Source organism: Fusarium solani (assembly GCF_023522795.1).
Source record: "Fusarium solani strain SB1 chromosome Unknown bctg00000007, whole genome shotgun sequence".
NCBI classification, from domain to species: Eukaryota; Fungi; Ascomycota; class Sordariomycetes; order Hypocreales; family Nectriaceae; genus Fusarium; species Fusarium solani.
The window spans coordinates 1195954-1219921 of record NW_027072150.1 but is presented as its reverse complement, the minus strand read 5'-3'; the positions used below and the strand labels follow the sequence as shown (position 1 = coordinate 1219921).

Here is a 23968-nt window from a genome sequence, read left to right as displayed (position 1 = left end):
ACCTGAGAAGGGCTCTGAGCCTTTAGCAAAGAGAGGAAAACCTTGGCATGCTTGCTTATGGGCTTATGGCGTCATTCAGGTAAAAACAAGGCGCAGCTCCCGACAAAGTCCTGTACAGGGGTTGTTTAGCGGCGATCATCGCGGGGCCATGCACGTCGGAGAGTTGACAATTGCCGAGATTCTAGGGTAGGACGAGGCATTCATGTTGATCAAAAAGCAAATTTCTTTTCTGTATTTAAAAAAGAAAATCGAAGACATTTTGTTCCCTCTGTTGAGAAGCGATCAAGTAAAAGATTAAGCACCTTCCTCCATGCGCGCGTGAAGAGAAAGGCTAAACGACTTGAAGAGCGAACATCACAACAGCCATAACCGTTACAAAATGTTCGATCCATTTATAGTCCCCTGACCCACAACCTAATAGTCCATGTATTTAACAAAAATGCCAGTAACAGCTTCAGGAAGCCTACTTTTCTTTGAAGGATGTGGACTGAAGAGCTTTGGTATATAAGTACAAACGTGGACCATCGCGTTTCGTCAACAACTCGAATATTCTCCAAGATGACTCAAATTCAAATGTACTATATTTTGAAGGGAGATATCATTCAGCGAGAGGCTAACATTGAACTTCGGAGTGATGCCATATTCAAGAATAATTCTCCTAAAAGAGCTAGTCCTTGTTCCCTGCGACAGTTCCCTTAACCTGGGGTACGAGATAATCCTTGATATACTGCTCATTCCTCCATCCAGACCAGTCGGGCTTCTTGATTCCCCAAGAATCGTCAAACTCTTGAATGCCCTGCCTGGTGTAGTATCGACCAACAATAACCCAGATGAACCAGCTTGCTTGAGCCTCAGGCAGATACTCCGAAAGGCAGCTCATATATGTCTTGGCCTTGTTGTAGTTGTCGCCCTCCATCGAGTGTCCAAACTCAGTGAGCATGACAGGGAAGACATTCTTAGTGGTGGGATCCGATGCGTTCATGGCCTGGAAGCCCTTGGTGTAGAGATTGTATCGGAGCGAGCTGCAGCTTCCAATACTGTTCTCGTAGTTGTGAATCTCCAAGACAAGCTTCTCACCGTACCCGGCAAAGTCATCTCGGCTGAACGTTTGGGTGCTTGGATCCAACGCGGCTCCTGTGAAGAGGGGGGTGACAAAAGTGTCATAGTTCAGACCAGAGATAATGATGAGACTATTAGGGTCGGCCTCATGAACGGCATCAGCTCCTTGGCGCATGAACTTGTACAAGTCTCTCCAGTTGTACGACTTGCTGCGGAGGTCTTCGTTGTTGGTGGGAGGTCGGGGCTCATTGCGGAGAGACTGAGAGATCTTGGCAGGCCAGCTTCGGCTCTGGGGAGAGTTAGCATTTTCCGCTCATCTTGAAGAAATGACCAAACATGTTGTCTTGTCGAGGATTTCACTTACGTGAGCTGCCATGTAGGCATTGCCACGGGCCCATCGGTCAGCGTCAAACTCGGTGTCTCCCCACCAGGTGTTGCCATCTGTGCCGCCGCAGCACCACTTTCCGGTAGAGATGTGGTTGTCAAGGTTGATGTAGACGTGCTGCTCGAGGCATTCGGCAGCAATAGCATCATACACCTAAACATTATGTGAGCCATGATGTTTATGACATGGCGCTTGTTGACTGATACATACCTCCAGTCGCTTCGTCTGAGGTGTGAAGGATGGGTTGTTCTCCAAGACCTTCTTCAAAACAATAGTTCCATTCTCCTTACCCAGTCCTTCTTCAAAAGCCGTCTGAAGGTCAACATCCTCGCCATTGTTGTCATAGATCTGATCAACCAGTTCCGTGGCAAAGGTCAGTCGAATGGCATTCATGCCGATCGACTTGAGATCAGCAATGACTTCCTGGATCGACTGGTACTGAAGGCCTTCGGGGACCATCACTTCACCATGACCGGGCCAGTTGGCACCGGCAAGAGTGACAGTGTTGCCAGCAGCGTTCTTGATCCATCTGCCAGATGTAGTGAACGGTCCGTTTGGCCAGGCAGCTAGCACAGGGGCTGAGCAGAGGCCGAAGAAGGCCAGAGACCTTGAAAGATACATGGTGTAGTCAAAGCGACTCGACAATTGGGATGGAGTTGGGAGGAACTAGAACGGTAGTTACATGGTGGAAACATTTCGCGCATTTATAGAAGTTGTTCATTTGACTTAATTCATGGACCTATACCGTATCCACCCCGAGATCGACGGTAATACGAGTGCCTGACCAGTCTTGGCCTCAAAGTAGCAAGGGGACGCAGTGGCCTGGTCACCTAGAAGCCGCGTTTCCACAGATCACAAGGTCAAGCAGAATGATAGTTTTCGGCAAGTCTCCCGCTATACTATACAACGTTGACTATGCGTACCAATGAACAAGCTCGGAGGAGATACCCCGATGCACCCCGTAAAGGAAAAGTAGCGTGTTTATCAGATGGCACTCTGTCCACCCCCGCATTAACTTCCCCGCCTTTTGGGATGGAAACGGAATGGAAGAAGCTTAAAGTTGACGCTATCGGCTCCGTCATCCCCGATGGCCCGGGGTGTCTTTGTTAGGGTCACATTCAGTGAGGGGATTCACGAGGCCGGCTCCGATATCCCCGGAGTCGATGGTCAGTTGAAACATGATCAGTTTATGTGAATGGTCGAATCAAGGCTGTCTTCGGCTGATATTGTTTTTAGCGACGGGATAAATGACGTAGTAGTGAGTGAGTCTGCCTTACTGGAGGTCTTTCTCATCTCAAACTTGGCTTTCTTCATCTCACTCACCCAAACAAGCTCTCACTTCACACGAACCATGAACTGAAGAGCACAGAACAGCATCTCAAACTTATTATATCATTCCAACTATGGAACAAAGCTTCATTCTATCACTTGAAAATACCGAGAAAGCTTACGTGAGTTGCAGGGATCAAGAATGCCTGCCGAGGTTCGGTTCGCAGAAGCGGGGGAGTCGGTGTGCACGTGGCACCTCAACGATGACCACCGAGGATTCAACTTGACACTGCTGTGAGGGCCCATCAACATCAAATCACGCCACAAGTCAAATATCCACGATATATCATACCATAAACCATAATGGCCAATAACACTGACCCGAAATCCTCGACTGTATCATTTACAGAACCCGATTCAAGCAGCTACGCGGCCTTCCAGCGCGACATCTACCAAGCCTTTCGACCACCTCTCTTCTCAACCAAACCCTCAGAATGGGAGGCGTTGGCCCGTTCTAAAGTGCCTGCAGCCAATTTCCACTATGTTCATGGCTCCGCAGGCACATCGGCCACTGCTGACGCCAATGTTGAAGCCTTTTCTCGCTACCGCCTCCGACCGAGTTTCTTGGTCAATGCCACCAGACGCGATGTGAGCATAGAGCTATTTGGCACAAAGTACAACAGCCCGTTGTTGGTTGCTCCCATTGGCGTTCAAAACATCATGCACTCAGACGCCGAAGAGGCCACCGCCAGGGCTTGTCACAATATCGGAATCCCCATGATCCTGTCGAGTGCTGCAACTCGAACGATAGAGCAGATCGCCGAGGCAAACGCAGATGGCGACCGCTGGTATCAACTCTACTGGCCCAAGCCACAATGTGAAGAAATCACCGCGAGTCTTCTGAATCGGGCAAAGAACGCAGGGTACAAAGTCCTCGTCGTCACTTTGGACACGTTCCTCCTTGGATGGAGACCCTCGGATCTCGATACCGCCTACCTGCCCTTTATTTGGGGTGAGGGGTGTCAGATTGGACTCTCAGACCCAGCTTTCAACAAGCTATTTGAGGAGATACAGAAGAATGACCCGCGGAGCGTGGGTGAGAAGCTAGCCGAGTTGTGGGCCATCATGAGACGACCTGGCACCTTCAAAGGTGCTGCCAAGGTACTTGGCAATGTCAACATCTTGCAAAAGTCCAAAGCTTGGATCGATGTCATGAACTCTGGCACCTACCGAGAATGGGAAGATCTCAAAGTGCTGAAGAAACTCTGGGACGGGCCAATTGTCCTCAAAGGGATACAAACTGTCCAAGACGCGCATAAGGCCATTGCATATGGAATGGATGGTATCATTGTCTCCAACCACGGCGGGCGACAACTAGACGGAGCGATGGCATCCCTAGATGCCCTTGCCGAGATTGCGGCAGACGAAAAAGTCAAAGCCTCCAACTTGACGCTTCTCTTCGACAGTGGTGTTCGAACTGGCTCTGATGTGCTCAAGGCACTGGCACTTGGCGCAAAGGCTGTCTGTATTGGTCGTCCGTATGTGTATGGATTGGCTGCTGGTGGACAAAAGGGCGTGGAGCATGTTCTAAAGTGTCTGTTGGCGGATATGGACAATAGCTTGGGAAATTGCGGCAAGAAGAGTATTCGTGATCTGGGCAGAGACGATCTTCAGATTCTGCCACTGTCGAAGCTCTAGACTGATCGATGCCGTTTGCGCTGCGTGTTTTTATCGAGGAGTCCGAGGCACGTTGACAGAGAAGCCCGTTTATTTGGTCAGGCTTGCGGGAAGGACAATTATCTTCTATCAATGTAATATACAAGAGTTCGTTTGATGGGTGAGACTCGTCAACAGGAGGGAACAGCGGCAAGAACTCAGTATGTAAATTCAACCTAGATTCAAGAGATATCAACGAAGACAGGTTCTGGTCTCATAGATCGCTGCCGACGATCAGACGCGATTGGCTGGTTGCCTCAGCTGCAGGCAACTGTCTTGAGAAGCCCTTCCCCGTTCACCCACCTGGCTTTCATTGCTGCTAACAGAGTCTTTTTTCTTCACGTGATGGAAATCATTGCGATAACCAGTGCTAATCGACCATTGGTGGTAAAGTTTCAATCATCTGGAAGTTCCGCGAGGGTATGACGTCATTGATCCAACTTCACTTTCCCGTTCAGGGTTCAACATCCGGTGTTCTTCGTTCAAACTCAACACAATAAACCTAATCATGCAAGATTAAATGCTCATAGTGCCCAGGCTATGCTCAATTGTTGAAACGGCCGGTGAAACTGCATGTGATGGACGGATAACTCGGCATGAAGCTACAGGGATGCTTCACTAGGTGGACCTAGTTGATAACCGTCACCACGTTTCAATACAACGCGTTGACAGCTTCTTAAAGCAGATTGGATTCCTTTTAATGTTTCAAACCTCATACCGCTATTTATTCAACACAGCTCTTGCAGAGAATCTGATTGGCACCTCAAATCCTTTCCCGTGAATCAAAAGTCCCGCCCCTGTGTCGATCATGACCTGCCGTTGCATTACCTCGTCCCCTCATTGGCTGCGGGTCCTTGGACCAAAAGTCCTGCTAATACGTTGCCATGATAGCACGTGGGGTTTGTGTAGAGTCCTTATCGGACGGCATTGGCTAGGATTCTTTGAAACACCTGCTGTTTTGGTGACTTTGCTCCGTCGGACTGGATATACTGGATTTGGATCTTTTCCGCTTGCTAGACCGAGCGATTTACATTTGGTCCTGCATTGTTAAGGATCAGCTGGACTATTTAGTTCACGGGTGCCCGGTCTTGGCTTTCCCTCCCTCCTCAGCGAAAGCCACATTATAGCCCCTTTCAACTCAACCCGTCAATATGGCTTATACACGACTTTTGGTCCCTCTGGCTCTTATGTCGGGCGCTTCTGCTGCCTCGAGCAAATCTTGTCCTCGCGACCTTCCTCTTTCATGCCACAACACCACTGCCGTCGCTGATACATGCTGCTTTATCCCTGCTGGTCAGCTTCTTCAGACGCAGTTCTGGGACGCCAGCCCAGCTGCAGGCCCATCTGGTAAGTGGCCTCGGCATTGAAAGGATCCTGTCTCTGACGGTGTACAGACTCCTGGACAATCCATGGTCTCTGGCCCGACTACTGTGACGGCACATACCCACAGTTCTGCGACGCAAGCCGTGAATACGATGACATCAGAGGCATCGTGTCCCAGTTCCTCGGCAATTCAACCCTGTCCTACATGAACAAGTACTGGGTCAGTGACAACGGTGACGATGAGTCTCTGTGGCGGCATGAGTGGGACAAGCACGGCACTTGCATCAGCACCCTGAACCCTGATTGCTACACCGGCTACAAAACCGGTGCCGAAGCAGCAGATTACGTCAAGAGGACTGTCTCACTTTTCAAGACTCTTCCCACGTACAAGTGGCTCTCTGAGGCTGGCATTGAGCCATCCGACTCCGAGACGTACACTGCCAGCGAGATCCAGGACGCTCTTGAGGAACAGCATGGTGCGCAAGTGACTATTGGCTGCAGTGGCAAGAACCTCAACGAGGTTTGGTATCACTTTAATGTTCAGGGATCGCTTCAGGAGGGTAACTTTGTTCCTTCGGATCCTGATGGAAGCAAGAGCAGCTGCCCTGACTCTGGCATCAAGTATCTGCCCAAGAGTTCTTAAACCAGACTTGGTGCCAGGCATACTGTCGTTGGATGCGAAATGTCGAGTCAATAGGAAACGCACATAGACAAAGAGATGAATAAACACAGTACATGAACCTATGTCTTGGCAGGATAGTAGTTATAATGCCAATAGTTGCTCCCTGGCCAGCAAGTATACTTGAATTTCATGAACTTTTTGGACTTCGTTAAACCTTGCATTCTATCATCTAGCACAATCCCGTAGGCACATAACTGGAATGCCTGGCTGCTTGGCAGATATCAGACTGGATACGTAATTCCAAGCATTCTGTGGTTGATCTATCTACTCGCGATAATCTATACAACAGGGCTAGTCTCCTCATCAATCTTGATGCCAAACGCACCCGAAGCACCGGTATAACTCTCATTAACAGCCTCGCTCGCATAAACCCTCATCTCCTTCTCATAAGCAGCCGTGACACCAGGTTTGTACCCTCCAGCCTCGCGCAACAACCTTCCCAACAGTGCCGAGTCTCGCACAGCGGTGTTGGCACCAATGCCTCCCGCGGGAGTCATGGAGTGGACAGCATCTCCAATGACAGTCACGCGAGGCTCGTTGGGCCATTCTGGAACGCCTGATGGGGTTGAGCAGGTGATTTTCCAGAATGCGGCTTCAGACTCGTTCATCTCGTCAAAGAGTGGCTTGAAGCGTGGGTGCCAGTCTTTCGAAATCGACTTGGCAATGTCTGCGGCCTGCTTGCCCACTATGGTGTAGTCGTCGTTGGGAGCTCGAATGACACCTGGCTCTCCTCCCATGGTCCAGCCGAACTCGACATCGGGGTCGTCCATCTCACCAGGGCGGACGTTGGTGATGATGAAGACAGCGCCATCTGAGCGTGTGCCGTCTCGCAGTCGGAATACACCTTCGCCGAGTCCCTTGAACGCAGTGGTTGGTGCCTGGCCGTGGATACCTCTGGCGCCGGTGTCGTAGACCTTGAGCTTTCCACCCGAGACCTGCTTTGCAACCTTGGAGTAGATGCCTTCACCACCAACGAGCATCGAACCCTCAATTGACTTGGTTCCGTCCGAAAAGATGGCCCGGACACCATCATCGGTCAACTCATAGCCTGTGACGTTCTTGGACCACTCGATGTGATCTTCACAACCCTCAGCAAAAATCCTGCGCATATCTCCTCGCGCAATGCCAACAACCTTTCCACCCCGCGATACCAGCTTCTCAGGCACAACATGCTCCGTCTGCTCGCCAGTCACAGCATCAAAAGCGGAGAAGCCACTGCCTCCGGTCTTGCCGCACTTGTCCCAAAAGTGTTCCCACGTCTTGGCATCAAGGACTGACTCGATGGCGTCGAGCCCCTCCGTAGAGAGACGGAGCCGATAGCCTTGGGCGCGAAAGATAAACGACTCATCGCGCTCAAAGATGCGGAATGGAATCTTGGACAGGCGAAGAGATTGGGCGAGAAGAAGAGATGCGAGGCCGGAGCCTGAGATGAGGATGGGTTTCGTTACTGACATGTTGGTGTCTGCGAGATGGAGAAGCACAAGTCGTAGCGGAGAGGCATGAGGTTAAATGATAAGGAGGGTTGGAATGCTCGCCTCAGCCAGTGACGCCTTACCGCGCGGCTTATATCAGCACAAAGATCCTAGAGTCTCATTTTCCCCGCCCAAAGAGCTCCTATTATTAATACACTCTAACTACTTCAAGTTTGGGCCGCAGCGCCATCGACTTGGCTTTGGCCTAGGTTAGCTTTCCCGCGCGGCAACGCTTGATGTCTCGGGACCGAGATAGAGGCTATTTTTTTTTTTACCACTTCCTCTGTATCGGCAATTGCCATTGCTTCGTAATCGACATTGGTTTGATTCAAGCTTCTTTGGCCCTGCCGTTGTGTCTGAATAATTTTTGAGTATATGGCTGGCGAAGAGAGCATCCAATATGCCCAGATGTATCTTGGTAAGCCAACATACCTTTATGGAGTTTTCGGCCGCGAGCGTTTTCGGAGTTTTCGGATCAGCCAAATTTGGATCCTTGCTTGCTTCGTCAGCGGCACACACCCAAGACAACCACGTAGCGACAAACCCTATCTATGCCGAGCTGAGGTTGCAGCACTAACGCAGGACCTGAAGTGAATTTACCAGGGTCCAGAGCCGCCTAGTAGCTGGAGGTAATAAAGTGACGGTAACCATGTCAAGCATCACAGTACTGAAAAAGGTTCAATATGCGGTGGTATAGGGTTAGCAGGAATAGATGACAACGTCAAGAGCTGAGGTTCCCTGCGGACGCGAGTCGTACACCCTGTACAAGCTCATCGCTGACCAGGGACTTTAGGAACGAGACGAATACATCATGAAGGTTCTTGATAATTCATATAAATACATGAAATTAATCGCTAATTTTCCAAGCTTTGCAAATTGGGTATCAAAGCCAGTAATGCCAATGCGTATCCCCACATTGGGCAGTCTCTCAAGACCTCCTATGTCATATCTCATCTCATCTCGCCAATTTAGACATTAGCTCCTCCGTCTCTGTTATCCCGTGTCCTATCAACCTGCCCCGTTTCGTCTCGTCCCCCTTCGCTCTGCCTACTCCCCGGCCGTCGTTGCTCAGTATCGCCGAGCAGCTCATACTCGGGCTCATTCGTCGGCAGCTCATGTGGTCCTTGGTCGATGGGTAGCTCTGCTGGTTTGTCGCTGTTGACTGCACGGTATCCTTCTTGGTGCATCTGTTCTGGACTCATGGGGTCTTGTTGTGTGTCGGTGTTTGAGGATCTTCTTCTCCGGCGGATGACCATGAAGATGGCACCTGCTGCAGCCAAGGCGCCAAGACTTACGCCAACACCAATACCCGCCTTGGCTCCGGTAGATAGACCACTTGATGGTTCGGATGTTTCGCCGTCGTGGCCGTGGTTCGAGTTTGACGATCCAGTTGAACCCTCTTCCTCCTCCTCATTGTCGTCCTCATCGTCGTCGTCGGACGTTGACGCGTTTTCGTTCACGGTCGCTACCTTCTTCGCATCCGCCCACGTTCCATACTCGTCCAAGTGTAGTTCCATAACATCCTTTCCCTTTCGATAAAAGATCCAGAGGTCCTCAGATTCCGGGGCGGCAACTAGTGCCACTCGAGCCGACTTGTCACCGGCCTTGGGCCACTTCTTCTCCCCAGGATCCTTGGCAATTCCCCATCCGTCTTTGCCGTTGGTGATCTGATGAAGCTTCGAGTCTGTGCCGATGTAGAATATATTCGTCAAAGATTCTTCGTTGGATGCTAGCGCGAGGCTCACTGTCGTCATGTCGATTTCGGGAAGAGTGAATGGTACGTCCTTTGACCAGTCAAAGGCATATTTTGATGTTGCGGTTTTGTTGGTCGGGGCTGGGCTTTTGAAGCCTAGTGGGAGGGAGCCTGTTTCTCTAGTCAGTGTCTGTAATCACACGATTCCTTCTTGAAGATCCATCGTGTCGAGGCCGAGAGGTGGTAAACATACTCAGACTCCACTTGTCCTTGTTCTCCTCCTTGTATCCAGCAATGGCAAAGTTATCCCCATCGTATGGAAAGATCACCGACATGTTGGTCCCACTCCTCCTCGCTGCCCCCAACGCCTTGCCCTCTGGTTCGAGTTGGGATACGGGTCCAATGTAAACCCAGTCGGTATCGTCGTCGTATGCCAGGACATTGACCTTTCCATCCTCGTCGTGGTAGAAGACCCGGTTCCCGCCGGACTCGCCAAGCTCCACCACCACTAGCCCTGTGTCTTCGTGTATAGATGGCGCGCCCGCGTCCTCGCTGACCTTGTACTCTCCACCCTCTTGTAGTTCGTAGTCGCCCGTCTTCCAGTTGCATGTCATGTCGGCGTTGACTAACGAACCGTCGCGTGCCTGAAAGAAAACTGAAGCCTAGCACATCGCTTCGCGTCAATATCTTGTTCAGAGGGGCGAGGAGTAGTGAATGGGGTTACTCACGACTGTCGTTCCCATCTCATCATCATACCATCCGACCACTGCGAGTGGTGTCGCTGGCTTCGGCTTGGCCTTGATTGGGAACTTGTGCATCTTGTCTGTCGGAAATACAGCCGAGCCATTGCTATTGCAAGCGGTGTGCACAAGATCGCCAGATCCAGGATCTTGGAATGCAAAGTGAGGCGTGAGAGAATAGTCCGACCACGTCCACCAACCCGTCATTCCCATGGTCGGGTTTGCGAGGAGTAATAACGGCCCCAAGGCCGAGGCGACAATTGACCGAGGCATGTTCGGGGGATGATCTGATTCGGAGGAGGGACACGTCGAGGAGCAAAACCCGAGGCCACGGCTTGCTCAGCTTGATGGGATTCCCATCCGGGCAGTGCGCGGGGAAGATCGAAGAACGATGGGCAAACGGCGCGCAAAAGAGGATCTAGTCCAAAGAATGATGTTAAGGTTAAAATTGAAAGGACCCAAGAATCAAGAAAAGCAAACGGGCTGCCGACGGACAGGGTCCAATTTCGCCCTGCTGAGCGATGCACAAAAAGCGTAGCATCCTGCGCAGACAGGGCTTTAGATTTACAGGGGTTGAAAGGCACGGCAGGCTGACCAGAGGCAGGGATTAACCCGCTAGTGCTGATTTTTTGGCTGCTTATGGCATGAGTTTGAAACGTAGACGAGCTTTGCCGAAGCAGGCTGTGGAAGTGCAAGACTTGATGTGTCGGGCTATTGTGCCAGGCACGGTTTTTGGTCTTTGCCAAGGTTCCAAGACTCTTGGGACCGGGAGATCGGGGATTGCCAAGTCTCTAACAAACTCAAGTTCTTGGCGTTCTCATGTCCCGACCTTTCATCCTGTCTCTGAACTGCAAGACGTGGCTCCATCTCGAATGACGGCAGCAGGGTTCAGGGGTTGATTGGCACAAGACATTCAGCCCATGCAATTCAGCCCCCAAGCCGCTTCACCCATCTCCATCATCCATTGGTGGACAACGGCGAATAATATGCCCAATTGAGGAGACACTCATAATAACATGAGACCCTGGCCCCATCAATCAAGTCGATCCTCCGGCCCTACTCTTGCCCAAAGATCCTCGCTTCCGACATCCGTGATTGCAAAAGATGGATACGGTACCCGTGATTTTTGCGAGCCTTACGCCTTATGGCTGCATGTCAGATCCTGACCGTGCGCATAACTTCCCCAAAGCGTCAGTCAGCAATCGGAGGTATCTTGTTTCAAATGACGCGAAGAGGAGACATTTTGCAACTTGGATCTGTTGGTTAATATAAACAAGATTGAGTTGCGGGTTGTTTATATGCTCGTTTAGACTTGTGGAACTGTGTTGAGGTAAGTGTGCGAAAAAGGGTTGCCCTCAGGCAGATGGCATTCAAGGACAATGAGAAGAAGCACTGGCATTTCACGAATTGTTAAGTGACCCGCCTTGTCTCTATCAATACGAAAATAGTAGCGAGGGTATATCATGGTTCTTGAATTGGGCTATAATACCCAGGCTGGTAATGACAGGCTAAGTCCATCCACCCTGGGAGCAGCGGGTACCGACTGCAAGCGACAAGGGTTGCAATATTTAGGAACAAATAGGCAAGAAGCCGGAGAATATCCCAAGGCACGTAGCCTATGCATCACGGATAGTCATCATCAAGCAGCTTGTCGGATGAAAGCTCCATCAGGGCCGTTTGCAGCTCCTGCTTTGCTTCACTCCCCCTTCGTTCCTTCGCGCGCGCCAACTCGAGCTCTTCAGCACTCAAACTCTCCTCCTCAAGCGACCCCTCGTCCAATTTCGTCTTCCCCGTAAGGAGTTTGTCAATGATGACTTGGTCTATGTTTCGAGTCAACGACAACCCCTCCTTGAGAAACCGACGAAATTCATCCAACGTTGGCGTCTGAGTTGGATCGAGCAACGTAGCACTGAGGAATGTTGTCGCAAAGTTGAGGGCCAGTTGTGGCCATAAGAGCGCTTCTTCTATTGCCGAAGAGCCCGGTGGTTGATGAGACCTGATTGTGCGGCTGTTCGATGGTTCTTTTTCATGGCGTTGAAATTCCATCGGTCGGGTTTTTCAGGTGAGATGAGGATAGCCAGCGTTCCATGGCCCTGTGGCCTTTCAAGTGCGTCGATCTCTTGTGTTATTTTTATCAGCAACATAGAATTAACTGGAAAAGTGTCTATGCCATCTTCAAGGCTGAGCAAAGAATGAGAGGGAGCCCCATGGGATTTGACAACCCGAGTTTTTATACCCCTCGATCAATACCTTATCTCGTCATGCTGCTCGCTTCTGATCTGCCTAGCTTCCATAGTTGCCACAGCTGGACGGAACGCGAAAATCACAAGCAGCTCAGCGCAGTTTGCATGCAGTAGTCGCCTGATCATGTGGAACGCCATCACTTGGCACGGGCGTTGCTCCATTCATGCGGACTTCTACTAGCCAGGAACGAACGAGGGGCAAGCCGCCTTGGCTGCTTAGAGTTGAACCCGCCTCTTGGCACCGACAGAGCAGGAGAAGTTGAAGGAGGTAGATTGCAGAGTGTTAAAAGAGGCACATTTCTCTGCTCGCATCAAAGGCACGCTTCCCTCCAACCTGTTTCTACACCCCACCTACCCATGCGGGGTGTAGGTATGGTCAACACTCATTATCACACGTCGTCCAAGGATAGTTCAAGCCAGGAATCTCGGAAGAATGAATTAATTTCATAAATCCGAAAGGCCGTCAAGTGTATGTAAACAGGCTTCCTACCGCCCACACCCCCCATTCCACCCTTTAACGTCCGCTATCTGACCTCTGATCAATGATTTGCGGGCAGTTCAGCCGGGTTTTGGTTATTCGGTAGCTCGTAGACCGGCGTCGGTGAGGATGTTTCTGGCTTATAACCATCAGGCGACTGGGGGTACGGCGGAGCTTGGGTGGACGCGGGAGCTCCCTCGGCTTGCCGTTTTCTCCGTCTCCAGAGGAAGAATGCTACAAGCGCGATCGCAAGAACACCAAGCACTGCTCCAATGACGATACCGGCGATGGCACCGCCCGAAAGGCTACTGTTGTCAGAGCCGCCAGAATCCGTGTCGGGTTGACCCGTTTGGTTGCCGGATTCGCCTGTTGTCGTTGCTGAATCGGCACTTGACTCGGGAGCCTGAGTATGGTTAGCGATCGATGATTAAGACGACAGGTTCGACTTGCGTTCGAAAAGACGGTGCTATATGCCGCGTCGTCGACGTTGCTCACGCTCGTTATGAGCCACCGCTGCCTCCTCTGGTAGCCATCAAGGTTTGGGCTCATGTACACCGGGCCGCTCGGGATGACATCGAGGTGATATTTGCTGCCGTTGTGTACATTGATGAAGCGGTACGTGTCATTCTTTCCCCATAGTGCGACGTCCCATTGTTGTCCATCGCTACCGTCGCTGTTTCGTAAGCAAGCGCGCGTACGTCTATTCTCGACCGACTCGCTTGGGCGGTAGCAGACGGCGAACTGTTTTTGTGTCGTGGTTTCGGAACACCGGAGAGCGTATCGACCCGGTATCTTGCCTATCGGTTGCTGGGCGCACTGGGTTAGCAATAGTAGTCGAGCATCGTGCCGGATGATGAACTCACAAATTGCCAGTATGTCTTCCTTTTGGCCACAGGAAACACCCTGAAATCCCCATCCTCCCAAGTCTGAAGCATAGACTTGAAGTCTCCATCGTAATCGTCCACATTCTCCTCTGTCATATGATACCAGACATTGGGATCGATGTCGGTTGCAGGTTCGAGCTTCGCCATGTTTGCGAGAATGAAGTGGGCAAAAGGGAAAGATGGAACAAACAAGGTGGAGCAAGAAGACAACAAGGCAACGGATGGTAAATGGGATAAGACGTCAGAGGTAATCATCCTGTCAGACGCTAGGAGCATCGGTTGCTTAGTGGCGGCGAAGATCGACGGCGGTCGCACCATTCACAGCGCAGAGGATTGAGCTTTGGTCACTAGGCAGGGGGCGAGATGGGCTCAGCGTTGCAGGTCATTGATCTGGGCTTTCTCATTTGTTAGAAGGTAGGATTAATGTGAGGGCCCTTTTTCACATGTGGCACTCATTGGCTCATCGGCACGGCTCGAATGTTCTTGATCATGGAGGGTGGCTAGTGAGACGACGATCTTTCCTCGAGGTCGACTTGACTGGTTGAGCTATTATTAGGCAACTCTTTTTTGCATCGACGCAGCAAAAGATGATAAATTCCAAAGCTGTTCAACTGGTATTTATTACTATAATCTCACCCTTTGACCCCAAACTCACGGTAGATGCTGCGAGGGCCGATTATAGACCACCTTTTGGGAGAGAGAAGTCAGGTCATGACGGAACCAGGGGCATGGTCATTGGCAAAGTCGGCAATGGGGAATGCCAGAGTATTGCTTTCTGAATCGGTAAAGTTGAGAATCTTGGATATATAAGAGGTCTATAAAGCTCAAACGGACGTTGAAGTACCAGCCTGCTCCTTCACTTCGCAGAGGCCTTCTCGACAGCCTGTCTCAACTCTTCGTCCAAGAGACCAGAATCAACGTAGTTCATGTCGAACCATTCAACTCCATCCCTCATGCTCTGCATGACTCCGGGCACTTGATTCGTATATTCGTAACGGTAGAATCTGATTGCCTCTTCTCGTCTTTCCGATAGCGAAGACTCAGCACTCTCCACATCGGACTCGTCCCTCTTGGTCTTGTCTTTCCTAACCTCTGGATCCCACCGAACGTGCAGGAAGCCGCCTTCATCAGGCTCGTCCCATTTGGCCTGCGGCCTATCAATGACCAATATGGAGCGCTGGCCTGACTCAGGAAACCCACAATCCATCTGGGGGATATAAAAGTCGCCTTTTCCTGTCGCGTTTCTCGCAGCGATTTCTTTGACGTTATGTGCCCTGCACCTTTCTGCACGCTCAGCTGGCGAAGTGCCTTCGGGCATGGCCAGGCCGTAGAGGTCGATTCGATCAAGCGTCTCGCGGCCCATGGCGCTTCGCTCGTCCCACGTATCCTCATATATCTTGAGTGCCAGCTTCTTGAGCTGCTTCATATTCTTTCCGCTGTTGGATCGTGTGTCGTATATCTGAAGTCCCCATTTGGGTCTTTTGACGGGTTCTGGGTTCACCCAGGCTTCCCGGGCTTCCCAGACTGAGCAACAGAGTGTGCCGTCGTGGGAGGGGGCCTCTTCAGTGACCATCCAGCATCTGATCTTGACTGGAGGCTTCCCTCCTGTCGATGCAGGCCGTGATGGTGGTGATGGCGCCGTGTATGGATGAGAGTCGTCCATAACTGCTGATGGATAATTGTTGACGAATCGAGTTATGTCAATGCCACTCTCAAACTTGGAAATTGAGGATGCTTGGAGGTTTGAAGGATGGACAAAACTTGACAGAACGCCCCTACTTGAGATAGATATAGAGAATAGTCAAATACCACCTAAGCGCCTCTTGTGTACACCGCTACACGGCCAGGGTGGCAGTGCTGGCATGATGCGTATTTTGTTCGAATGGTTGGGCTGTGCTGCCTAAAGTAGGATTCATTTGTAGCCGAGGGCCAAGACTCAGGGCGCCGATAACCAATTGCCACTCAGTTTTGGACCATCCTTCGGTTTCAGCTTTCCATTGTTAAGATGCAACCCGCGAGGAGCTAGACTCGATCAGTGTCGTTTCGCAACCCGAATGGATCTCCGGCTGCAAGATTGCAAGGTTGTGGGCGACTGCTATCTTTCTTCGGGAAGCATGGAATGATGGATTTGTTGTTAGCGACGATGGTGATCTCTTATACCAATGTCATGGTTTTAATTCCCTGTATAGAATTGAATAGCTAACGGTGGGGGTCAATTTGAGGTCTTGCATGTGTTTATTTTCTCTCAGTAGTAAGTTTTACATAGCAAACATATTTAGTCAAAGTTCAACTGAATCCTAGCCAACCAACTCCAAGTCATGAATAAAACTCATACTGTCCTCTTCCCTGTTTGCGCTATCCATCGAGGTCGCTAGCTGGGTGAAGAATTCAGATTCCAACTCGAGAAAGTTGGACATCTGGTGGAACAGAGGCTCCTTTTGGAAATCTAATAGCATAGTATCTTCACCATGTTCTGAAATGTCATTTGTAAACAAGGGCATGTGTACTGCATAATCCCCACTGCCCTCAGCTGAGGCTTGGTCGCCAGAGTAATGCGGCCAGGTACAGTTGCTTGTGGTTTGATGTTGAACGGGTCGTCGCCTGAGCGAAGGCCCCTCGTCCTCAAAGTTGGGCGATTCGGAATCTGTCCTTGGCGTCAGATTCTCCTGTCTCAAAGAGATCTTTGACTTGTCAACGGTTGCTTTGAGATTACCCAGGACTGCCTCGCTGGCAGAGTATCTTTCACCCAGGCACTCAAGGAAGCGCATACAGGTGCGCAGTCCGGCCGCGCTCTGATCGTGGAAACGCCGCGAGGGTGACTTGAGATTCAACAAGAGAATCGAGGCGGCTGGAAGGACACATGTGATTCTGGTCAAAAGGGTCAGTTTGAGATAACACCTATTCTAAAGAGCAGCCGGAACGTACCCCTGGGTTGACATGTAGTTTATCAACCCTTTCTTCAAAACAACATCCGCCAATGCCGAGACTTTGTATACAGCTGTTTGGACTTTGTTGTAACTCTTCTGAGTCTTTGGTCCCTTAATACTACCTGGTGCAGGAGCCACAAGACTCTGAGAAATTTCGGGAAGATGGAGGGTTGAAATCACCGTGTAGTAGGTCATGATCATCAATAGCCGACCAACCGTGATACCCCTGGAGACATCATATTCCAGTTCCCGTGAACATGGGGTGGCAGTGTCACTGCAGTAAGTCCTATGCCAAGCGTCCAACTGAAGATCAAGCATCTCTGTGCGGTTCCTGGGGGGCGGTTGGTGAATGGACTCGTCTTCTGACATGGTCTGGTTGATACAGATGCATAACTCGGCCATTCGTACGGAGAGTGTTGCACGATCAAGCGCACTCCGGGTTAAGAAGTCGCCCTTGGCCTTGCGCAGTGGGAAGTCGTCTGGAGTCAGCATTGGGATTAGGGATCGTATTCGTGGCTGGAGCCTCAATCCCATTGAGACGAGGGCGTCTCGGATGTATGCGCTCCACCAAAGCCTCTTGTAGAATCCCTGACCTGGATGCGAGGCAAGAGCCTTTTCTTGGACGCCGAATTGCTGGGCATGATGCACATGAGCCCCAATCCAATATGCGGCGGCCTTGCAGTCATCTGGGTCCTCGTACCAGAAGGACATGAGCAACAAAGCATGGAGAACCTCTACAGAGGAAGTGTCGACATCGAAATCATAGAGTATTCGAGCCCTCCGATAGAATGAGCGGCGGGCCTCGCGTTGCGACGGAAAATGTAGGCACTGAAGCACATGGTTGTCCACAAACTAGTCTTGGTTGTTAGCTTTATCCGAGATGATGGACGGGTAGAAATTACCGCGCTGCCGGCGAATAAAATGGCTTGGAATAACAAAATACCTATCGTCTTCTGGCATGGCTGGTCTGGGGTGTGATCGACAGACACATCGATATGGCCCAGAAGTTCGGATCGATCGAGTGAGGGCATGTATGGGGTCACAAACTCAAAGCAAGCGTCCACCAGAGCCTGCCGCAGCTTTCCTTCCGGAAGCCAGAAGGCCCCCTCGGCAGCGAGATAGTTGAGAGCAGACTGCGAAGTATCTTGGTTGACTGGTTTGATGAACTCGGGAAGCTTCCAGGGCATGGGGCCAAGGTCTGGGACCATGGCCAACGACCCGAGGTTTGGTGAGTCAGTCGGCACATCTTCCATCATGTCCGGACTCATGCCTGGCATCCTTGTCAGTTTATTTCCCTTGGCAAAATAGAGGACCAAGTCAGCTCGGACGAACCATTATCTTCTTGACTGCTGCCGAACTGCGGTTGGGGAGGGTCTTGGGCTTCTGAATCTCCATTTGTGGATGTCAAGAGGGGGGCTGTTTCAGCGGCAAGGGTGTCATCCGATGGGGAGTGCACAATATGGCCTGGCGAGACAGTGGGCTCTTGGATGTCCAACACGCCGACTGTGGTGGTGTTGATGCTGCTAGAGATGGCGGAGGGAACCACGGTGCTTCTGTGTTGTGGGTCAGACACGACATAGAAGGAGGCCTGGGTTCGACTCGCCTGCGTCTGCGGGTATTTGCGACCTTGCAGTGGACATCGTCAAGCTCGCAGTTGGTGCACCGTGAACCTCGCTTGTTGAGATCACAGCGGACCTTGCGACCGCGACAGTACTGGCATGCTATAGGCGCCCTCAGCCGGGCGCGCCGGGGGGCTGCCGCCGGGCTGAGAGGAAATGTCGCCGGGGCCATGATTCGGAACGTGGTTTGAGCCATTTCGGGCGTCGTAGTTTATACAACTCCGTGGAAGAAACGCTGCAGGAAGTTGAATTGCTGCTCAAGAGAACCTTTCTTGTGATACTGACAATAAGGGAGGATATCATGTGCAGGGACCGACATCGGTTATACAGACCCGTCCGATACCCGGGTGGGGCTCCGGCATCCTGGGGTATTTGCGGGGTATTCGCGGGGTAATCACCCTTCACGCCGCCTCCCTACCCGATCGCTTGCCGAACAGCCGTACCCCATCCAGTGTGTAATACCTACAGTATGCTCTGTCAATCGATCTTTAGCCAAGCACTTGTAGGTAGGTATTTATGCCCTGACTATGTACCTATGTCATGTGTACCCTTCTACCACCTTCTTCTCAACCCTCATCACAGATGTGCTGCATGGGCAACATCCGCTGGAATGTCGACGTATATCAGCGAGAGCAGTAGTTGAGCATAGCTTTTGGCCTGCCTATACTCACAAACATGGTTAGTCGTGGACATGATGAATACCTCAACACGTACCGGTCCAATCTCAGGCTCGAAAGCCCTCCACCTCCAAGAGCCTTTGTGATGACAAAGTTGACTGCATGCACGCCGGGCACTGCGAACCTTGTGACTGCTCCGCCGGGAGCTATCAGGTGCTGTAGTGCTGAGAAGACTACCTGTGGGGTGACCTGTTGCAAAATGTGCTCGTAGAATGCGGCATCTCTGGCGATGATGGCAACATTGGCACTGTCTCCCTTGTCGCCAGAGCGTCCGGTTGCCACCTCGTGCAGTTTGGCCCGCCACATGAGACCCTGAGGAGGCAGCGTTGGCGATAGAGCAACGCCGCTCACAGCAGTCGCCGAGTCCAGACTGGTCGATGGTTTGCCGCTCAAGCAGCCGTCGAGAGTGAGTGGCACATCGATGGGCGACTTTTGACTGCCGACAAAGACGACGGGGTGAAGCGAGTCCCGACGAACAAGGGCACTGCTGCCGACAAAGTTTGGACTCGTTTTTGGCCGTCCGCTGGTTAGCATGCATATTCCCGGTGCGCTGTTTGTTAGGAAAGACGCCGCCTCCTTTCCCATGATATCAAGCACGGAACGCTTCTCGTGTCGGGCCGTAACCCTCAGCACCACCTCCCTACGCTCACCAGAGCTGCCCCCATGACCAAGGTGGTGCTCAGCACGATAATAATGATCTCGTGGTCGTCATTCGGGATTGGGTCTGCATGGTTTGCGGCAGCGAGGGCGTTGGTTCGCTCAACAATGGCTCTTCCCAGAGTCTTGGCCTTCCTTTCGGCCTGTTCCCCAGAGACAAGCATGTCGACAGATATCCTGTAGCCTTGTTGCCGCACAGCTGTGCACTTGAGCCATGGTGTGGGCGGTTTACCCCTGGCACCTCTGACGAGAACGCTGTCTGGTGAGCTCTGACTGATGGTCACCCGACTGAGATCAAGTATAACGTCGGGGAGGATGTAGTTTTCGGTGTCGAGAACCTCGTACAGCATCTGCTCGCAGACACTTCGCGTATTGACGACGCCGCCAGTGCGCGGGGGTTTCGAGATGGCGAAGCTGTTGTCGGGAAAGAAGGTCAAGATGGGGTAGCCCATGTTCGACCAGCCTCCATGGGGGCTGAATGCTGACTGTTCCCAGTCTGTGTAGTTCCCGCCTGTCGCCTGAGCGCCGCATTCGATGATGTGCCCAGCCAGTGAAGCACTGGCCAGGCGATCGAGATCGTCGCAGCTGCTACCAAAGGTCCACCCAAGCTCGTGGGCAAGAGGTCCTAGAACCAGAGCGCTATCCACGCACCGGCCCGTTATGACGATATCAGCACCTTGCTCCAAGGCCACGGCGATGGGCTGTGCTCCCAGGTAGGCATTCAAACTCAAGTATTCTGTCGACTCGTGGATGCGCTCCTCGACGCTGCCTGCTACCGGGTCAAAGTTATGGAATCGGCCCTCCTTCAAGAGCGTCTCTTTCTGGCCCATAATGTCATCGCCGTGGACCGCAGCGACTTTGAGCTTGTTTGACAAGCCACGCTCTGCGAGTTGTGACTCAATATATTCTTTGAGCCCAACTGGATCGAGACCTCCAGCGTTCGTCACCATTTTGATACGTTTTTCGAGTATAGCATCCAAGTTCGGTAAGAGGGCCAAGTCTGCAAACTCGGAGATGAAGCCGGCGGCAAGGCTCTTCTTCTGGGAACCTTGATTGGAACGTGCAGAGCGGGCAAGCAGGCCCATGGTGACCTCTGTGTTATGCCCATTAGTGAATGAAAGGGTCCCCCGTGCAGTTCCAACGTACCAGCGAGATAGTCAGCGACAAGATAGTCGACCTGCTTGTCAGGCCCCCTGATGAACTGTTTGATCGCCCATGGCGAATCTCCCCAAAAAGCGCTATTGGAACATGTCAACTTCACGGCCCGGATATCCGACTTGGAGCAACATACCCGTAGCAGCCAATACGAACCGGTGGCATCTTCAGAACAAACTCAATGAGACAGGATGTGGTAACAAAATGAGAGGCAATCGTGGAACAGAAACAGGTTAATCAACGAGACAGCTGAGTTTAACAGGGACAAGATAAACGATTACCTGCATGTATGGTATCTACCTACTGGCACCATCGTGACATCCTATTGGCTGTGCGGGTGCTTACCGCGGCTCGGCACCGGCTCTCTGCCGCGGCTTGGTGCATCTTGGAGGACAAGTCACTGGCGATGAACACCTCTATCTAAATAGGCATCTAATTGGTGCTACATTCTTGCCTAGATCAGATTTCATTCAGAGAGAGCGAATGGTATACCGTGCACCCAGCATGACGACGCCCAAGATCCCGTTACCATCCGTGTTCCCAGAGTACAGGTCAACAGTCAACCAGAACGACAAAGACTATTGTCAAAATGTTGAAGACTGGAAGGGAATTCTGCAGCAGTTTGAGGAAAAGGCGGCATGGGCTGGTGGGGAGGGTGAAGCACGTCACATCGAGTAAGTGGAGGGCGGGTTTTATGAGATGCAGTGCTAATGCTGTTTGTTAGGAGACACCACGCTCGTGGGATGCTATCTGGTACTGCCCTACTAGCTTCCTGACTGCCTTTTTATACACGTGGGTGTACTGACAGGTTATCAGCCCGAGATAGGATCGCCATGCTTCTCGATGAGGGATCACCTTTCCTGGAGTTGATGCCGTTTGCTGGCATCGGGGTTAAAGAATCCAGTCCTGCCGCAAGCCTCATTGTGGGAATAGGTCTCGTATGGTTAGTTCCCCTACAAGATGGCCCGGTCATGCATGGCATCTCTGACCGTCTACAGTGGAATCAAGGTCATGCTAATTGCCAACATCCCCACCATCGTCGGTGGCGCCTTGAACGAGCTCACGGTCCGCAAGCAACATCGAGCTTCCGAGATCAGCCTTGAGAATCGTTTGCCAATCATCTTCCTAAACCAGTGTGCGGGTGCGAATCTGCCCCAGCAGTTCCGCGTCTTCCACCAGAGCGGGAAGCTGTTCCGGGATATCATCAGACGTTCTGACGCCGGCTCTCCGACATGTACTATTGTGTTTGGCAGCAGCACGGCCGGAGGAGCATACGAACCTGGTGTGTCCGAGTTCAGCATCCTTGTCAAGAGTCAGGCGCAGATGTTCCTGGGAGGCCCGCCATTGGTGCAGATGGCGACAAGCGAGATCAGCAGCGCCGAGGAGCTCGGAGGGGCAGAAATGCACACCACCGTCAGCGGCGTGGGCGATGCGCTTGCGGCAGACGAGTTTGACGCCTGTCGTCTAGCTCGGAGCTGGGTTCAGAGCATCAACAGAGAGAACTTCCACATCGACCGTACATTGGATCACGTCGAGGCTCCTCTCTATAGCCCCGATAGCATCCTTGGCCTCATTCCCGAGAATGTCAGAATGCCGCTCAACATGCCCGAGGTCATCGCTCGCATTGTGGACGGTAGTCGCTTTGAGGCTTTCAAACCTCTGTACGGTACTGGCATGTTATGTTGCTGGGCACGCATCCACGGCCGTCTCGTCGGCATCATTGGCAACATGTCGTCCGTCATCTTTGTCAACGAAGCTCGCAAGGCCACACAGTTCATTCACCTCAACAATGCTTACGGAACGCCAATCGTATATCTACACAATGTCACTGGGTTCATGGTCGGCAAGAAGAGTGAGTCCGAGGGCATGATCAAGGCCGGTTCGCTGCTCATCGACGCCGTGTCCCGATCCTCTGTGCCTCAGATCTCCATCGTCTGCGGGTCATCCTACGGAGCTGGCAACTATGCTATGTGCGGCCGATCGTACTCACCCAGGTTCCTCTTCTCGTGGCCTCACAGTAGATGCGCCGTCATGGGTCCAGAGCAGCTTTCGGGTGTCATGGAGATTATTGCTCGACAGGCAGCTGAGCGGTCCGGCAGAGGCATGGATGAAGCCAAGTTGGCGGCCAGTACTGCCAAGACGACGGAGCAGATTGAAACTGAGAGCAAGGCCTACTACACTTCAGCGTGGTGCTTGGATGACGGAATCATTGACCCGAGGGATACCCGTGATGTTCTCGGCATGTGTTTGGAGGTGTGCGAGAACTCACCTTACAAGGGTCTCGAGGGTTACAGGGGAGTCTCTAGGCTGTAGTGTAGTCACGACCGACTAAACTCCTTAAGCTTAAAGATGCACAGCAGTCATTCATTCATTTATGGAAAGTAAGCATGAACAGAATGCCACCGTGGAGCTCAACCATATCCTTTTTCGAGATGATCCACAGTGAGGTAAAACAGCAGAAAATATAGGCCTAACTCTTTCAACAATGCGATTATACTACATTATTGCGGAAAGGCGAAATACTCTCTCTCATAAAGGCATCTGTTGTATGAAAGCCGTACAACATGCCGAGTCAACAATCTCCAGGAGTTTCGTTTTGTTGACCGACCATGTCATTTGCTTCCGTCAGGGTTATGATCAACTCACCCCCCGCATTACTAGACGGCGGACAGGGTCCCGGGAAAAACAATGTTAAAAGATGCTTTGATTCAACTGCGGAGAAAAATATCTCATTCTGAACGATTTAATAGATTAGTTCTTAACCATCCCACCTTGTGCTTCACGTTATAGCAAACAACATTACTTCCGCCGGTAGTTACCCTGTAGAAGAAATTACTGAACACTCCGCACACCATTTTTGTGCCAGGCTTTGGCCCAGTTTTCTGTACTTGTCTCCAATAGGCGCACCAAGTCACCTCGGCTAGGTCTGTCATTGGTTGCCCGTAATAAGCACCCCTGCTGCCTTGGATCCGCGGCAGTCTCTGTGATA

The 23968-nt window shown here is 51.6% G+C and overlaps 10 protein-coding genes across 10 annotated transcripts; 3 read left to right on the top strand and 7 right to left on the bottom strand.

Moving 5' to 3' along the window:
- Nucleotides 1-667: 667 nt before the first annotated feature.
- On the bottom strand, nucleotides 668-2065 carry MRS44_011247 (uncharacterized protein; the record flags this gene model as incomplete). The annotated part of the gene is made up of 3 exons (XM_046272651.2): nucleotides 668-1348; nucleotides 1424-1597; nucleotides 1655-2065. The coding sequence occupies 3 exons, from the start codon at nucleotides 2063-2065 to the stop codon at nucleotides 668-670; spliced, it is 1266 nt and encodes a 421-aa protein (XP_046135055.2).
- Nucleotides 2066-3076: 1011 nt separating this feature from the next.
- Nucleotides 3077-4411, top strand: MRS44_011246 (uncharacterized protein; the record flags this gene model as incomplete). Its single annotated transcript, XM_046275758.2, has 1 exon — nucleotides 3077-4411. The coding sequence occupies one exon, from the start codon at nucleotides 3077-3079 to the stop codon at nucleotides 4409-4411; it is 1335 nt and encodes a 444-aa protein (XP_046135056.2).
- A 1169-nt stretch (nucleotides 4412-5580) lies between these two features.
- On the top strand, nucleotides 5581-6395 carry MRS44_011245 (uncharacterized protein; the record flags this gene model as incomplete). Its single annotated transcript, XM_046283381.2, has 2 exons — nucleotides 5581-5776; nucleotides 5824-6395. The coding sequence occupies 2 exons, from the start codon at nucleotides 5581-5583 to the stop codon at nucleotides 6393-6395; spliced, it is 768 nt and encodes a 255-aa protein (XP_046135057.2).
- A 317-nt stretch (nucleotides 6396-6712) lies between these two features.
- MRS44_011244 (uncharacterized protein) lies at nucleotides 6713-7888 on the bottom strand (the record flags this gene model as incomplete). Its single annotated transcript, XM_046272652.2, has 1 exon — nucleotides 6713-7888. The coding sequence occupies one exon, from the start codon at nucleotides 7886-7888 to the stop codon at nucleotides 6713-6715; it is 1176 nt and encodes a 391-aa protein (XP_046135058.1).
- A 986-nt stretch (nucleotides 7889-8874) lies between these two features.
- Nucleotides 8875-10612, bottom strand: MRS44_011243 (uncharacterized protein; the record flags this gene model as incomplete). Its single annotated transcript, XM_065619664.1, has 3 exons — nucleotides 8875-9770; nucleotides 9853-10243; nucleotides 10328-10612. The coding sequence occupies 3 exons, from the start codon at nucleotides 10610-10612 to the stop codon at nucleotides 8875-8877; spliced, it is 1572 nt and encodes a 523-aa protein (XP_065475736.1).
- A 2509-nt stretch (nucleotides 10613-13121) lies between these two features.
- On the bottom strand, nucleotides 13122-14091 carry MRS44_011242 (uncharacterized protein; the record flags this gene model as incomplete). Its single annotated transcript, XM_065619663.1, has 3 exons — nucleotides 13122-13463; nucleotides 13556-13876; nucleotides 13924-14091. The coding sequence occupies 3 exons, from the start codon at nucleotides 14089-14091 to the stop codon at nucleotides 13122-13124; spliced, it is 831 nt and encodes a 276-aa protein (XP_065475735.1).
- Nucleotides 14092-14800: 709 nt separating this feature from the next.
- MRS44_011241 (uncharacterized protein) lies at nucleotides 14801-15607 on the bottom strand (the record flags this gene model as incomplete). The annotated part of the gene is made up of 1 exon (XM_046275759.2): nucleotides 14801-15607. One exon carries the CDS (start codon nucleotides 15605-15607, stop codon nucleotides 14801-14803), a length of 807 nt encoding a protein of 268 aa, XP_046135061.2.
- A 634-nt stretch (nucleotides 15608-16241) lies between these two features.
- Nucleotides 16242-18686, bottom strand: MRS44_011240 (uncharacterized protein; the record flags this gene model as incomplete). The annotated part of the gene is made up of 5 exons (XM_065619662.1): nucleotides 16242-16812; nucleotides 16870-17723; nucleotides 17774-18141; nucleotides 18204-18497; nucleotides 18542-18686. The coding sequence occupies 5 exons, from the start codon at nucleotides 18684-18686 to the stop codon at nucleotides 16242-16244; spliced, it is 2232 nt and encodes a 743-aa protein (XP_065475734.1).
- Nucleotides 18687-19066: 380 nt separating this feature from the next.
- MRS44_011239 (uncharacterized protein) lies at nucleotides 19067-21144 on the bottom strand (the record flags this gene model as incomplete). Its single annotated transcript, XM_065619661.1, has 5 exons — nucleotides 19067-19151; nucleotides 19205-19770; nucleotides 19818-20917; nucleotides 20971-21062; nucleotides 21116-21144. The coding sequence occupies 5 exons, from the start codon at nucleotides 21142-21144 to the stop codon at nucleotides 19067-19069; spliced, it is 1872 nt and encodes a 623-aa protein (XP_065475733.1).
- Nucleotides 21145-21483: 339 nt separating this feature from the next.
- On the top strand, nucleotides 21484-23292 carry MRS44_011238 (uncharacterized protein; the record flags this gene model as incomplete). The annotated part of the gene is made up of 4 exons (XM_046279986.2): nucleotides 21484-21653; nucleotides 21704-21732; nucleotides 21796-21922; nucleotides 21978-23292. 4 exons carry the CDS (start codon nucleotides 21484-21486, stop codon nucleotides 23290-23292), a joined length of 1641 nt encoding a protein of 546 aa, XP_046135064.2.
- Nucleotides 23293-23968: the final 676 nt, after the last annotated feature.